This window comes from Lycium barbarum, chromosome 2, assembly GCF_019175385.1.
Source record: "Lycium barbarum isolate Lr01 chromosome 2, ASM1917538v2, whole genome shotgun sequence".
Classification (NCBI taxonomy): Eukaryota; Viridiplantae; Streptophyta; class Magnoliopsida; order Solanales; family Solanaceae; genus Lycium; species Lycium barbarum.
The window spans coordinates 150,869,099-150,884,075 of NC_083338.1; the positions used below are offsets into that span (position 1 = coordinate 150,869,099).

The window sequence follows — 14,977 nt, forward strand, 5'->3', positions numbered from 1 at the left end:
TTTTTAAATAAAAAATCATTATTATTACTATTGGCCTATTGGGGTTGATCATTTGTTATTCAAAATTTATCGGTTATTAATCTGAATTCACATGAGATAAACCCAGAGGGCTGAAACATTTCCTATCGAAAAGTTCTTCATCCTTGTCGTTCAAATCAGAATAGAAACTATTTTTATTCAATAGAAATTATTACAAATTTAATATTATGAGAATTTAATATTATTAAGTTTCCGACTAAAGCTATTTTGCTCTTCAGCAGCGAAATTAGAATTTTTATCAAGGGATGTCAAACATGCGAAAAAAAATTAAGGAGATTCAACACATAGTATGTATATATACATAAACAAAAATTACTTATCTACACAATTTAATTTTCAAGTGAAGGAGTGTCAGGCCAGTTGACACCCCTTGATTACATGTGGCTCCCCCGTTGTTAGAACTCCAGAGCACTAAAGTCCCTTTTTTTTCCCGCAATCTTGGTCTCTCAATTAACAGAGATCGGGGGATCTAGAGGGTCGGTACTTGTTCACGTGAACTCAATATTTGTCCAAATCCTAAATATATCTATAAATATTTAATAATTAACCTAATTATATTGTAGTATTAACATGAGATCGCAACGAAAAACTCCATAAATTAGTATAATTTGCATTAAAGAAAAGGTTTAGGAGAGGAATTAGGTTAGAGAACCAAGTTAAAACTTGGGCAACGTATATATAACTGTTAAATTCATTGAAAATGAGACAACTAAGGTGAAATAAGGATATGACCCCCCCCCCCCCCCTCCCCCCCCAAAAAAAAAAGATGAAATAAGGACAAAATTGCAAGCATTTGTGGATGAGGTCATCTCAATGATTAGAAAGTAAAAATATCTTGTTCGAAATAAAAATGGACCAAGTCCAAGTGTCCCCTTCGTATTTACTCTACCATTATGTCTACAGTAACTTGTTCAGCAAGAACCTTTCACATTTCACAACCCCATCTCTATTTTACTTTTACTTTTTTATGTTTAACCAAAATTGTAAAAATGTGGGATATCCAAAATTACCGGTCAAGGAGTTTTAGTAGCAGGTGAAGATTTTACTTCTCTCTCTCTCTCTTGTATGCATTCTATTGGATGGAATGGAAACAGGCTGTAGTCTTTGAGTCTTCGACCTACCCAACCCCGATAGCCCACCCCACCCCCAACCCATGACACACACTGCAAAAGGAAAAACAAAAAAAAAATAAGGGAAATTTATAAAGAAAAAAAAAGTGTAGCGAAAAAACAGATTGAATCTATTAAAAGAAAAACACTTCCTCGAACCAGGGAAGGTAGAAGCTCAGATACCATTTAGCTGAACTCAAAAGCTTCTCTCAAGCAGTGTATTTTTATTAAGAAATTTACTAAATACACACATATATTAAATTTAAAATTAACTATTAGCATTTCAAGTCATCGATCAAAAGATTAAAAATAATAAAATATTTTGCGAACGTAAAGATTTTCAACCAAATTTTCAAACTTGAAATCAATCCAATATATATATAACTAAATAATTTCTGGGAAAACCTTTTCCGGGAAAAAAGGATTTTTTTAATTATGCTCAAACGAGTGAAACGACTCGTCATTATTTATAGGTTTCATTCTCAAATAAAGAAAGAAAAAAAAAAAAAAAGAGAGAGAGAGACGCAAAAAGCATAAACCCTAGACAACTCTCCCATCTCTATTTGTTTGCCACGTGTCATCAGCCACAAACTCCATGGATTTCCCCTTCTTATTACCAAACCCCCCAACACTCCTTCCATCTTCCTTTTCCTCTTCTTTCTTCACTCTTTCTCTCTAATTCTTTAACATCCAAACGCGCCCTTAGAAAAAATGAAACATATCAAGTCTCATCAACAGTGTTTTTTACTTAATACTTCAAACGAAGATGAAATTGAAGTAGCCAATATTCTACTCGATCTTGATAACCTTTTTAGAGAAAAACAATTTTCTTCATTACTTTGGGGTTCTAAAAGGAGGAGATCTAATCGAGGCAACGATGTTTCTTCACGTGTTAACTCATCACCGTCACTTCAAGGTAGTTCAAAAATTGACGAACATGAAATTGAACACAAAATTAAAGTTGAAGTTAATAGCCCTGCAACTCCACTTTCTTTTTCACCAAGTGAATCTGATGAAAAATCCAAACATTCTTCGAGAAAAAACTCTAAAAGAAAGGTATGTTATTTCTATTTATGTTTTGTTTACACGTTTTCATTAATTCATAATCATTTGTTGATTTTTTGTTCTGGTTGGATTTTGACATCTGGGTTTTTTACTATTGACTTGTTTCAATGACGTCACCCCTGTTTCGGATAATTTTTGTTTTTCAATTAATTTTTTAATGATGGCGGGTCATTTTTTATTTGAAATTTAAAAGAAGTTGCAGTTAAATCTCCATGATTTTTATCTTTTATAACTTTGTGAATGATTTTGTTTTAAATTTCTTGCTTGGTTTGCAGTCAAGGGAGGAGTTAATGGATATGATAAAACAATTATCTCAATGCAGAGAATCGCTTAAAGGGGTGAGTTTGTAATTTCCTTAACAAAAACTGAGTCTTTTTCTTTTCTTAAATTATCCTGTGACTGCTTCTTTTTTTTTCCTTCCTTTTTTTCTCAACCTCTTTTATTTATTTATTTATTTATTGCCGGGATTGGATAGGAAGTGGAGAATGTTCGGAATTACTACAACAACCAAAAAGCTTATAATTTGAAGTTGAAAGCAATGAAAGAACAGGTAAATATTCCATCTCTATTTTTGGACTTCAATATAAAAATCCATCTCTATTTTTGGTAAAAGAATCTACTTTTTCTTACTTATTTTAGATTGGGGTTAAAAATCCATCTCTATTTTTGGTAAAAACTTTTACTTTGTACACAAAATTAATCATTTGCTGATGTAATTTAACATGAATTTATTTAAAAAATGTTTACATTGTCAGCGTAATTTAACATGTAATAGCACATGATTAGTCATTTTTTCAGGTTACCTTATTAACTTGCGACAAAAAGTGACATGTATTATACATCAACTTAATCTAATAGTCTATACAAGTTGGAGTTGATGGCTCTTTGTTAGCACTAATTAATTTGTTTGAAAAAATATTGATTTGTATACTTAAAAAAGTTGATTACTTGCTAATTACAGGTGACAAGAATGTTGAATATCCAAGGGGCTGGTGTTAATTTAGGTCAACTTTACAATAATCCTGGAATGGAGCCCAATCGTCAACCGCCGTTCATTATGGATCAGGTTGCTTTAGGATCAGAAACCTTTCATAGATTTCAGTATCCATTGGGCCATCTGCAACAGGCCCAGCCTTTATTCTCAAATGGATTGGGCCCTGTGAATCATATGGGCCTCGGTTCAGGCCCAATAGGTCTTCCAGATCTAAATGTTACTGTGGATGAGAGTTTCACATTGGACTCATTATCACCTTTTGATATTGAGAGAATGAATGTTGTAAGAAAGGCCCAATTTGCTGAAGCTAGAAGGAGGAGGATGATTAAAAGAATAGAAATTAAGAATTCATCTGGTTTTATTAGACCACCAAGGAGGAGATAGTGGTAATATTGTTTTTTTTTTTTTTTTTTAAATTCCTTTCATATGATTTTTTTTTGTCAGCGTATAAATGCCAATCGAGCAAAGCTCTTTTGGTTTTTAGCTATGTTGCAAAAGTGAAAATGTATCGTACTTAAAAAGTTGGTGAGCTATACTGATTTATATATACTTTTCATTTGTATGCAATCCCAACTAAGATAGAAACGAGACATTGATGTGGTATAAGCAAAATGTGTTGGAATTTTATTTTTGGCAATTGGATTATTTTGCATGACATTTTGGTGTTGTTAAAGATTAAAATTTGGTATTAAAACTTTGTTTATTATTGCACTTGTCATGTTATTGACCAAGAGTCCTGCTGTGTAAATTCGAGAGTAGCAATTTGTGTTTAGCTTTCACACAAAAACCAACATTAACAGCAGCGCAAAGTATACAACTGCACAATGATTTTCAACTTTGTTTTTCTTAATTCAAAATCGTACATGCAATTTTGTTCCGTCCTATTGAGACTTTAAATTTCACATGCAAGAGGGCCTGAATTCAAATTTCACCATCACCTAACATTTGATCGATGAAAAAAGAAATAAGACCACAGGTGAGGCGTGTGGTTGAGACATAATATAATTAAGTAGTTGAAATTGTGCTCCTTAAACTCTTTGCTAAGACGGTCATACGTTTCAAACACTGCCACTTGTTAATTGTCATGTTGTTTTATTGATAAATGATATTATTAATGAAAATCTTAAATGAATAAAAACTAAACCAAAAACCTTATGATCAATGAAGTGGCATCCAAGGTGTTTCATCTTTTGATCAATGAAGTGAGTTATAAACCATAAAGTCTTATGTTCAGCGAAGACAAAAAACACTTGGTGAATGATGATTTTTCCAATATGTCCAAGTCTTAGTGGAGTGGTAGTAAGTATCTTGTGGATTTAGTCGAGTTGCGCACAAGCTGATCGAAACATCACAATTATCAGGAAAAAGAGTAACTTATGATTAAAAGAAAAGGAAAATTAATTGCCTTCGTAGTATATTTTGTATGAAACGCTGTCACATTGATTGTTTTTGTTCTGTCTTAGGTAGTTGGATACTTAATGTAGGCCCAAATTTAATGAACTTTGAAACTGGGCCATGACTAGGTCAGCATAACACTAGGATTAGGGTTTGGTAAACGCTGCTATATAATATACGAACCATAGACAAACAACACTACAATCACAGCAGCTCACTTGACCGGTAGCCATCTCTACTGCAATCTGTTTATGTAAAATCTCTCATATTTGCTATGTGAAAAAAGTTTGATGCCATTTTCTTTCTATTTGTTTGTGTCTTTCTGTTGAATTTTGATGAAAATTGAAAAAGGGATATGCAAAGGATGACAATATTATTGAGGATATAAGAAGCTCAAAGCTCAATTATAATTGAAGCTTGAGCGATGCTTTTTCCACAATACTTCCATGACTCTGATGCATACCCTTACTCTTACCTTTTACTCTTTATCTTTGGTAAATAATTTTTACTTGAGTTATCAGCTTCTCTTTGCCTTATCATCGAAATTATTAAGAAATCAGAAAATCCATATTTATACTCTTATGAAGTTTTGCCAAAAATTGCAAACAATTATTTGCAAGAGGACATATATTTTGAGAATGTGATTCTATTGTGCAAAATAAGTTGATTTGAATGAATTTAGGTTCAACCTAGTCTTAATCTCTTCTGAACCTAACTTCATTCAGATCAACTTCTTTTGCACAACCTAAAATTTCAACTCGTATGACCATTGAGGGAATTTAGTGTTTTCATTTACAGCTTGTTTGGATGGTTGTTGCGTATGTTTCATGATGCATATAAAGGATGAAACAAAATATTTAAATAATAAATAAGGTAAAATGAGGGGGGGGGGGAAAGTATGGATGTTATGTAAAATTGGACTTTCATCGTTAAGAATTTAACACTATGATACAATAAAATTAAATCTTTTGTTGTTATGTAACGATTTATATACAATACAATAGGTAACCTGTTAATGAGAATTCTGGTGAAGAAATGCCTTAAATATATGGGATATTAGAATTTGTTATGGAATTGGGGTTATAGAAGATAAGAAGATTTGATCAATATATTTATTGAAATAAAATAAAAGCGTAAATTTGACCATTTTCCCTTGAAATATGTACAACATTATTTTATAAAACTCACTTCTATAAAAATCTAAATAAAATCTGAATTTGCTAACCAATTTTTGTGTCTTTCCAAACAAACACGACATTATTTCCAAACAAATCTGATCCTCTAATGCAATTGCAAGATACGAACAACTCTATCTGCTTTTAACTCCTACAAGGAAACATGGAGAGAAAGCATTTTGAATATCAAGTCATATTCGATTAACTGCACGGTCAGAATGTTTAGGCTTAATGTATATGTAGTCCCTTAAACCTGTTTTTTTTTCATTTTGGCACCTCATCTAAAACCTCTGAACTCGTCCTAAAATGTCTCTATCAAACACAATCCGACTTATATAATATTCCATCTTCAATTAAGTAACATGCTAATATATATTCTAATTTTATTAGCTATCTTTTAGCTAAGATTAACAACAATTGAGAGGGGGAAAAAGAGTAGCTCTTAATTAAGATAGCAGTGGAAGAGCAAAACCAGTAGAAACCGATACATCATATCGTGACCTAAAGAATAGCTTATCACATGTCTAAAATATTACTCCACATTCATTTCCCCAATTTAATTTTTGCTTCTATTAAAAATTAGATTTAGGGGGTTTGATAGACACACTTAAAGACGAGTTCAGGGTTCAATAGGAACAACACTTAGTTGAGGTGTCAAAATGAAAAAAAAAAAAAAAACAAGTTTAGGAGGTTGCATATGCATTAAGCCGAATGTTTATGTAATGTAAACATGCAATAGAACAGGAATTTCAAATGTCATTCTGATTTGTTGTTGCAAACCTATTGGGGACATAGAAATTTCAAACATTAGCTACTTTTCTTTTCATCGATTAGTGGAAATACTACTAAAAACATGTGGGATTAAAATGAAAGAATGAATCAAATAGTAAAATGGAACGTTATAAAATCATTGCCCGAGAATATCATTTAGAGGAATACGTATGCATATTGTAATGCAATAGTAGTAACCTTTATATAGAGTTGTAAGTAGAGATAGTACAGGGTTTGTCTTTTGCGTAGTTGACATATTTAAAATGGAAAAGGCACAAATATGTCATCCAACTATCAGAAATGACTCATTTATATCACTCATCAATAGTTTGGCTCATTTATGCCATCAAACTATAGGAAATGACTCATTTATGCCATCGAACTATAGAAAATGACTCATTTATGTCACTCATCAATAGTTTGACTCATTTATGTCATCGCCTATTATCAAAATGACTCATCGATGCCATATTTCATTAAAACTGGTTTTACAATACCATATATGACACGTGGCCTCCAACTAGATTATGGTTGTGGGTGGGTAAGGTGTATGGATCGGGTTTTTTATTAATTTGATATTTAAAATTGGGCTGGTTTAATTAAACGACGTAGACCTCTAATTGGAGCCACATGTCATATCTGGTATTATAAAACCGGCGTTAATGAAAAATGGCATGAATGAGTCATTTTGGTAACGAGTGATGACATAAATAAGTCAAACTATTGATGAGTGGCATAAATGAGTCATTTTCTATAGTTCGATGGCATAAATGAGTCATTTCTTATAGTTCGATGACACAAATGAGCCAAACTATTGGCGAGTGGTATAAATGAGCCATTTTCGATAGTTGGATGACATATTTGAGTCTTTTCCGTATTTAAAATGTGTTTATTGAACACCAAGGCGGGGAGCGTAAGTACTGGAAGAAGAACTTTTAAGGCCCAAAAAAGAAATGCGAGTGGTACAAAATAGAATGAATTTGCGATTTTTTTTTCATTTCTTGTTCTTTTCAATAACAAAACGTAAACAAACTCCATAGAGAAAGAAAACAGAAAAAGAAGCATTTCAATGTGCATTAGAGAGTTTGATAGCTTATATTTTACCTTCCTTTTCAGATGGAAAAAAGTTTCATTTTTTGGTTAAACTGAATTCTTCATTGTAGAATTTTTGTATGATTTTATCAATGGTTATGCATGGGAAAGCAGTGCACAAGAAGAAGTCCAATAATCCATGGAAAATTCAGAGGAAGAAGGTGAATGGAGGAATTATTTTGTCCGAAGCTTTTTTTTTTTTAAAATGATTTGTCACGTGTCATTCTCCTATTAGCTCATTGCTACATCATACGTGTTTGTAAATCACACGCTCTTTATTTTGAGTGAGATTATCAAATACGGGTTTAATAGATATACATTGACCGGAGTTGAATTATTTAATAGGTAAATGTCTTAGTTGGGATGGTTAATTGCAAACTCATGCCAACATTAAGTGTCCGTTTATGTATTTGGCCTAAATAATTGAATCAAAGTTTTTTTGTTTTTGTTTTTGTTTGAAATAGTTTAATTTAATTGATTTATAACATAAAGTGAATTGGGTCACTAATCATTTTATATTTGTATTAATTTGTAGTAATTTGAGATTTACTAAAGTTAAACATCTTGGTTTGATTTGTTTCTATAGTTGACACAAGTAAATTGGCAAGTTACTTATATAGCACAGAGTAATATAAAGTAAGTGGGAAAAGAGTTACCATTTCTTAATTGGAAAGCATATCAAAAGCATACCATAAAACACATAATACTAGATTATGAAATACTTTTGAGTATAACTGAAATTGTTTAAGTAACAACTTTAAGATTTTTAACATCTGAAGATTACCTCTCATAACTATATAAATACTTCCCTATGTGTTATGATGCTTGCAAGTCAGGAAAAAAACACCATTTGAAAAGGTAGAAGAAAATTGTTTCCAATGTTGGCAAAATAATGTGCTTCATGGTTATACAGATTCAGATTTTCTGATTTTTTACGACCGTGTCACGATCTGGCAGTCGCCTTATTCTCAGGTTGCAATTATAATAAGTTGTGCAAAAGAAGTTGATGTGAATGAATTTAGGTTCAGAAAAACTGAAACCAAGTCTTTGAATGGATTTTTCAAGTTCATAAGCAAATCTTGAATTTTGTAAATGTAAACCTACATTTCTAGCTACATATATATGATATATCTAAGTTTTTTTTTTCTTTTTCTTTTTGAATGAAAGTGCAGGCTTACATTTTAGCAATACATCCATCTATTATATATGCAATTTTGGTCTAAGTTCTCATTTCAATTGCCTATGTGATTTTGGTGGATGAGATGAGAGCTTAGACCAAAATTGTATATATAGTAGATGGATTTATTGCTAAAATTAAACATGCATTTTCATTTAGCAAAAAAAAAAAAAAAAAAAAGGCTTATCATAGTTAAGGGTGCTGTCCGTAGGATGCGCAGGGGAAGAGCGACCGGACCTGACGAGATCCCTGGGGAATTTTGGAAGAGCGCGAGCTCGGCAGGTTTGGAGTTGCGGGAAATGCGACTGAGATGGTTTGGGCATGTGAAGAGAAGAGACATAGATGCCCCAGTGCGGAGGTGTGAGAGGTTAGCCATGGATGGTTTCAGAAGAGGTAGGGGTAGGCCAAAGAAATATTGGGGAGAGGTGATTAGACAGGACATGACGCAGTTACAGCTTACCGAGGACATGACCTTAGATAGGAAGGTGTGGAGGACCCACATTAGGGTAGAAGGCTAGTATATAAGTCTCGTTATCTTTCCTTATTAGTAGGCGCATTAGCGCATTATAATTTCTTGTGCTTTGATTTATGTTATTATTTGCTACTTTCTGTACTTTGATTACTCTATTTTATCTGTGCCGCTTTCGTGATTTGCATTTCCATATCGCTTTGAATTCCTTGATTATCCTGTTTTACTGTGTCGCTTGCATTATTTCATTGCAATATCGTTTTAAATCTTTTAACCTTATCTGACCCTCTTTTTATGCTTCTATTGAGCCGAGGGTCTCTCGGAAACAGCCATCCTACCTTGGTAGGAGTAAGGTCTGCGTACATTATACCCTCCCCAGACCCCAAGATGTGGGATTTCACTGGGCTGTTGTTGTTGTATATATATGTAACTAGAGATCCAGGTTTACATTTGCCAAAATCCAAGATTTGCTTATCAATTTGAAAAATACATTCGAAGACTTGGTTTTAATTCTTCTTCTGAACCTAATTCATTCGAATCAATTTCTTTTCAACATATTTCTTGTTAATGCTTGGAGGAAAGAGTTCCCACTTACTGACAATTTTGGTAAAGAAATGCAATAATCATGAGGATTTGGGAATTTGGTTATGGATAGAGTATTACGGGATAAAAGTGAAATTGGATAATTAAAAGCGAAATTCGTTAAATTGAGGGATATTTAAAATGGGGTAATTTTGACAACATATTAAAAGTAGATAGATGTACAACTTATTTTGTAAAAATCTAAAGCACAGATCAAAAATTCGTAAACCAATTTTTGTGTAGCCAAACAAGCATGACACAAGTTCTTCATGTATAGATTTATTAATTTAGGCCAAAGTCATAAATGGACCCCTGAACTTGTCCTGATTTTTCATTTAGACCCCTTAACTGAAATGTTGACCATCTGGACCCTCGAACATGAGATAAAATGTGTCATTTGAACCCCTCGTGCCAGCTGGGCACACGCGTGCAGTTCACTTGCAGTGACATGGAAAAATAGACCAGTGACATGTAAGCCATGTCAACAAAAAAAATTAATTTAAGAAAAAATAATTTTAAAATCTATTTAAGTAATTTAAAAAAATCTGAAAAACCCAACCCATCCTCTCCGATAGCCCACTTCACCGCCGCCACTGCCATTGCTGCGTCCGCCGCCGCCGCTTCAAAACCTATTTAAATAATTAAAAAAATGGTGTCGTTTTTTGTCGGAGATTTATTTAAATAGATTTTGAAGTGGAGTAGCGGCGGAGGCGGCAGCGGCAGTGGCGATGGCGGAGGCAGTGGCGGCGGTGAAGTGGGCTATCGGAGAGGATGGGTTGGGTTTTTCAATTTTTTTAATTATTTAAATAGATTTTAAAATAGAGTTTTTGTTAAAATTAATTTTTAATGATTAAAAATTAAAAAAAAAAAAGAAAAAAATTGGTAACTCACGCTCTGTTTAAAGCAGTGCACTGCACGCGTGTGCCCAGCTGGCACGAGGGGTTCAAATGGCACATTTTATCTTATGTTCGAGGGTCCAGATGGTCAACGTTTCAGTTAGGGGGTCTAAATGAAAAATTAGGACAAGTTCAGGGGTCCATCTATGACTTTGGCCATTAATTTATTTTTAGGCTTAATACATAGACAACCCTTTAAACTAGTCAGAATAGTTTATTTAGACACTTGAACTAAGCCCTGTTCCAATTGAATAACTCAACTCTTAATTAAGTGTTTCAATTAGACACATTCGGTCAAATTTTGAATCTCTCTTTTTTTTTTTTTTTTTTTGCACGTGTTTTCAATTATCTATTAGGTCGTTAAGTTAACCAGACATTTTCTACCTGAGGTTGAAGCTTATAATTAAAGGAGATGACATATTTTATGTGGTTAACTTAATTATTTAATAGACGAATGAGAATATACGCAAAAAAAAATTAAAAATTTAAACCGAAAGTGTCTAATATTAAAAATTAAGGTGTTTAATTAAAACATAACTTAATTCGAGTATGTAAATAAAAATATCCTGACAAGTTTAAAGTTCTGACTATGTGTTAACTTAACTAATGCAATTGCAAGCAGGTACAATTCCATTTGCTACTTTTAGCTCCTCTTAGGAAGAAAGAAAGAAAGAAAGGCATTAATGTAAACACTCAATAGCATTATAGCGAGTCCGTTGCATTTTACACCCCTAACATATAACCTCTTTTGTGATTTGCTTCCTGTTCTAATTTTTTTTAATGATTCATACTCTAATGTCACGTCCTTAGTCTTCAACTAAGCGCACGTGCGGCACTTGACAACTCGCTCACGTTCTTGCACAACTTGCTCACGATCTTGCTATGCCAAGTCAGCCTAGATTACTACACTTAAGATCACTTAGGGAATAGTAATTAAGAAAGACAAGAGAATTTTGCTAGAAGGAAGCTTAGTCTTCAACTAAGCGCACGTGAGACACTTGACAACTCGCTCACGTTCTTGCACAACTTGCTCACGATCTTGCTTTGCCAAGTCAGCCTAGATTACTACACTCAAGATCACTAAGGGAATAGTAATTGAGAAAGACAAGAGAAATTTACTAGAATGAAGCTTTTTATTATAGAAGACTTGTTGGATTTTTGCTTGATGGTTTTTACAAATGAATTACCCTCCTATTTATACTAATCACCTAGGGACTAATATGTAAATAATAATTATTATACAAGTCCCTACATATTTACTAATAAGCCCCTATTCTAGAAATCTCTACACAACTAGAGTATTCCAAGGACTTTCTATGCAAATCCATGAAATTCTAGGGTCTTCCAAGGGAAACCTCCCCATATCTCTAGAATCTTCCTATAATATCTACTCTTCCTCTTATGTAATCATTCCACATGGAAAATATATGTGCCAAGTGGCACCTATGTGGCATGATGACATGGTGGGTCCTCACACTCTCCCCCACCTGATGGTGCGACGACCGCGGCGCACTGCTGCTGTGTAAACTCTTGAATCTTGTCTTTAAATTGCCACAAGTCTTCATACCACCCCCATGCGGCCTCCTCCAGTGATTTCCCCTTCCAATATATGAGGAACATGGCAGTGCCTTTTTGCCCTTGTTTCCGCCTGGCCTAGTAGTTAATGATAGCTTCAATCTCCCTATCGTGTGAGGCGGTGATAGTAATCGATGCATGACTTGACCCTTTCTCGGTTTATGCTCCAACTCAATCTTGTGATCCAGCTCACGCCTAAGAGGCAAGCTCTTATGCAAGCTCTTAGGTAGCTCTTCGGAAATACCATCTTTATTTTCTTCGAGAAAATTATCTATCCAAGGCGGCGGTGTCTCTTGGGTACCATTATCTTCCTTCAAACTTGTAATGGTTGCCATAAATGTTGGTTCTTCTTTCTTGAGCCCCTTGACAAGCTGCATAGCTGAAAGTTGTGCATGGCCCTGTCCATGCGACATAGTCACTGTAGGCACCATGCAAGCGCCTTCTTGCTCCATGACCAAGAGAAGTTGGAGGTAGGGATCGATCATCGCGTGGCAATGTGTAAAGAATTCTTGCCCCAAAACAATGTCAAAAATATCCATAGTAGTGGCGGTAAAATTTGTCATACCTTTCCAATCGCCCAATTTGACACTAACGCCATTAGCTACACCACGAGCATTTTCTAGCTTAGCATTCACGGTCTTGACGAGGGCGTTAGTTGGAGTGAGCTTCAACTCTAGTCTCTTTGCTGCGGCCTCGGTCACAAAATTATGAGTCGCTCCAGTGTCCACCAATGCACGAACGGGCTTGTTATTGATGGTGAGATCTACGTACTGGTTTTTATTATCATTGGTTTGACTATCTTGTTTCGCGATAGCGCCACATAGTCTAATCGTCCCCAACTGTGCGATTCTCGTACTCTGTGTTTGCGTCTGCTCGTGACTTGCACGTACCATAGCGCTAATGCTCTTCAGGTCAGGGCAATTTTTGAAGCTGTGCGACCCTCCGCATAAGTAGCATCCCTTCTTCTCGTTCTGCGCCTTCTTTTCAGCATAGCCCTGACGACCACCTGACTTCTTGCTGTCGAACTTATTTGCATTTTGAGTCTTGGAGTATTGTTGTTGCGACTCCTTGCTCTCGCCACGATCTCCCCCATCTTTGGCATCGCTACCCCTTGACTCATTGCCTTGGCCTTTTCCGTGCTTGTCATGCCTGAAGTCCATCAAAGACTCGGCCTCCACTATGGCTTGGTCTATGTCTGCGACTTGACGGCGTTGTAACTCCTGCTTAGCCTAATTTTGCAACCCGTCCATAAAGTGAAACAACAAGTCATCGCTAGTAAGGTTGGGAATTTGAAGCATAAGGGTGGTGAACTCCTTGACATAGTCGCGGATGCTCCCTGTCTGCTTCAACTCTCTAAGTTTGCGCCTTGCCTCGTACAAGACATTATTTGGGTAGAACTGTCGCTTGAACTCATTCTTGAACTGATCCCACGTGTTAATTGTGCATAAACCTCTGTCAGTATCAGCGACCTTTCTTCTCCACCATAGCATGACAGTCTCTGTTAAGTACAACACAGCGGTATTGATCTTGGCCTCATCGTCCCTTACTTTGCCATGCTTGAAATAGTTCTCCAAGTGCCAAAGAAAGTTCTCCACCTCTTGTGCATCACGAACTCCTTTGAACACTGGTGGCTTAGGAGCCTCGATCTTAGCCTCCCTCATCACGACAACATTGTTGGCTGCCTCAGTCACACCAACATTGACCTGCTTTTCGAGTGCCACTATCTTTGCCTTCATGGCATCGATAGTACTCAGCGCCGCCATGAGTTTGCACTCTAAGGCAGTAATGGTTTGCTTTACCTCAATCTCAGCCTGCATGTGCCCTTCCAAGTCATTTTGGATGCTTTCAATCTCTTCAAGAGTATGCCCCTCAAGAACGCTAAGAGTGCCCTCCACCTTGCCCAAACGTTGGCCAAATATATCGATGGCGTCCATCCCCACGTTAACCTTCATAACCCACTTTTTACCGAGTGAGACGTCCTCGGACAGGACCTCCACGTCATCCTCACTCGCCTCAGTGGTAGATGGTTCTTGGGATGTAAGCCCTTCATTTGGCACAACCTTTGGCGGCACCTCCTGGCTCTTGTTGGCGACATTCCTCTTTTTGTTATGGCCTTTCTTACCAGCAGCATCCTGGATGACATTGGCTTGGGTTTTAGCAGCGTTGATTTCTCCGTCGTTTGCCATTCCCTCAGTCGTAACCTTCGCTCTGATACCACGTTGTCACGTCCTTAGTCTTCAACTAAGCGCACGTGCGACACTTGACAACTCGCTCACGTTCTTGCACAACTTGCTCACGATCTTGCTTTGCCAAGTCAGCCTAGATTATTGCACTCAAGATCACTAAGGGAATAGTAATTGAGAAAGACAAGAGAAATTTACTAGAATGAAGCTTTTTATTATAGAAGACTTGTTGGATTTTTGCTTGATGGTTTTTACAAATGAATTACCCTCCTATTTATACTACTCACCTAGGGACTAATATGTAAATAATAATTATTATACAAGTCCCTACATATTTACTAATAAGCCTCTATTTTAGAAATCGCTACACAACTAGAGTATTCCAAGGACTTTCTATGCAAATCCATGAAATTCTAGGGTCTTCCAAGGGAAACCTCCCCATATCTCTAGAATCT

General features: G+C 35.5%; 1 protein-coding gene and 1 non-coding gene across 2 annotated transcripts; both read left to right on the forward strand.

The window, feature by feature from the left end:
- Nucleotides 1–1,638: 1,638 nt before the first annotated feature.
- On the forward strand, nt 1,639–3,774 carry LOC132623895 (uncharacterized). Its single transcript, XM_060338707.1, has 4 exons — nt 1,639–2,204; nt 2,489–2,551; nt 2,689–2,763; nt 3,175–3,774. Exons 1-4 carry the CDS (start codon nt 1,860–1,862, stop codon nt 3,589–3,591), a joined length of 900 nt encoding a protein of 299 aa, XP_060194690.1. The 5' UTR covers nt 1,639–1,859; the 3' UTR covers nt 3,592–3,774.
- A 1,183-nt stretch (nt 3,775–4,957) lies between these two features.
- On the forward strand, nt 4,958–5,063 carry LOC132629641 (small nucleolar RNA R72). The gene has a single exon (XR_009578401.1). It is a non-coding gene; the product is annotated as a small nucleolar RNA R72 (small nucleolar RNA).
- The last annotated feature ends 9,914 nt before the right edge of the window (nt 5,064–14,977 follow it).

Bases quoted from the DNA above. Each gene is read 5' to 3' on its own strand.
- LOC132623895 (XM_060338707.1), top strand. From the start codon at position 1,860: ATGAAACATATCAAGTCTCATCAACAGTGTTTTTTACTTAATACTTCA. The intron at 2,205-2,488 runs GTATGTTATTTC...CTTGGTTTGCAG, and splicing joins GAAAAAACTCTAAAAGAAAG to TCAAGGGAGGAGTTAATGGA. The intron at 2,552-2,688 runs GTGAGTTTGTAA...GGGATTGGATAG, and splicing joins GCAGAGAATCGCTTAAAGGG to GAAGTGGAGAATGTTCGGAA.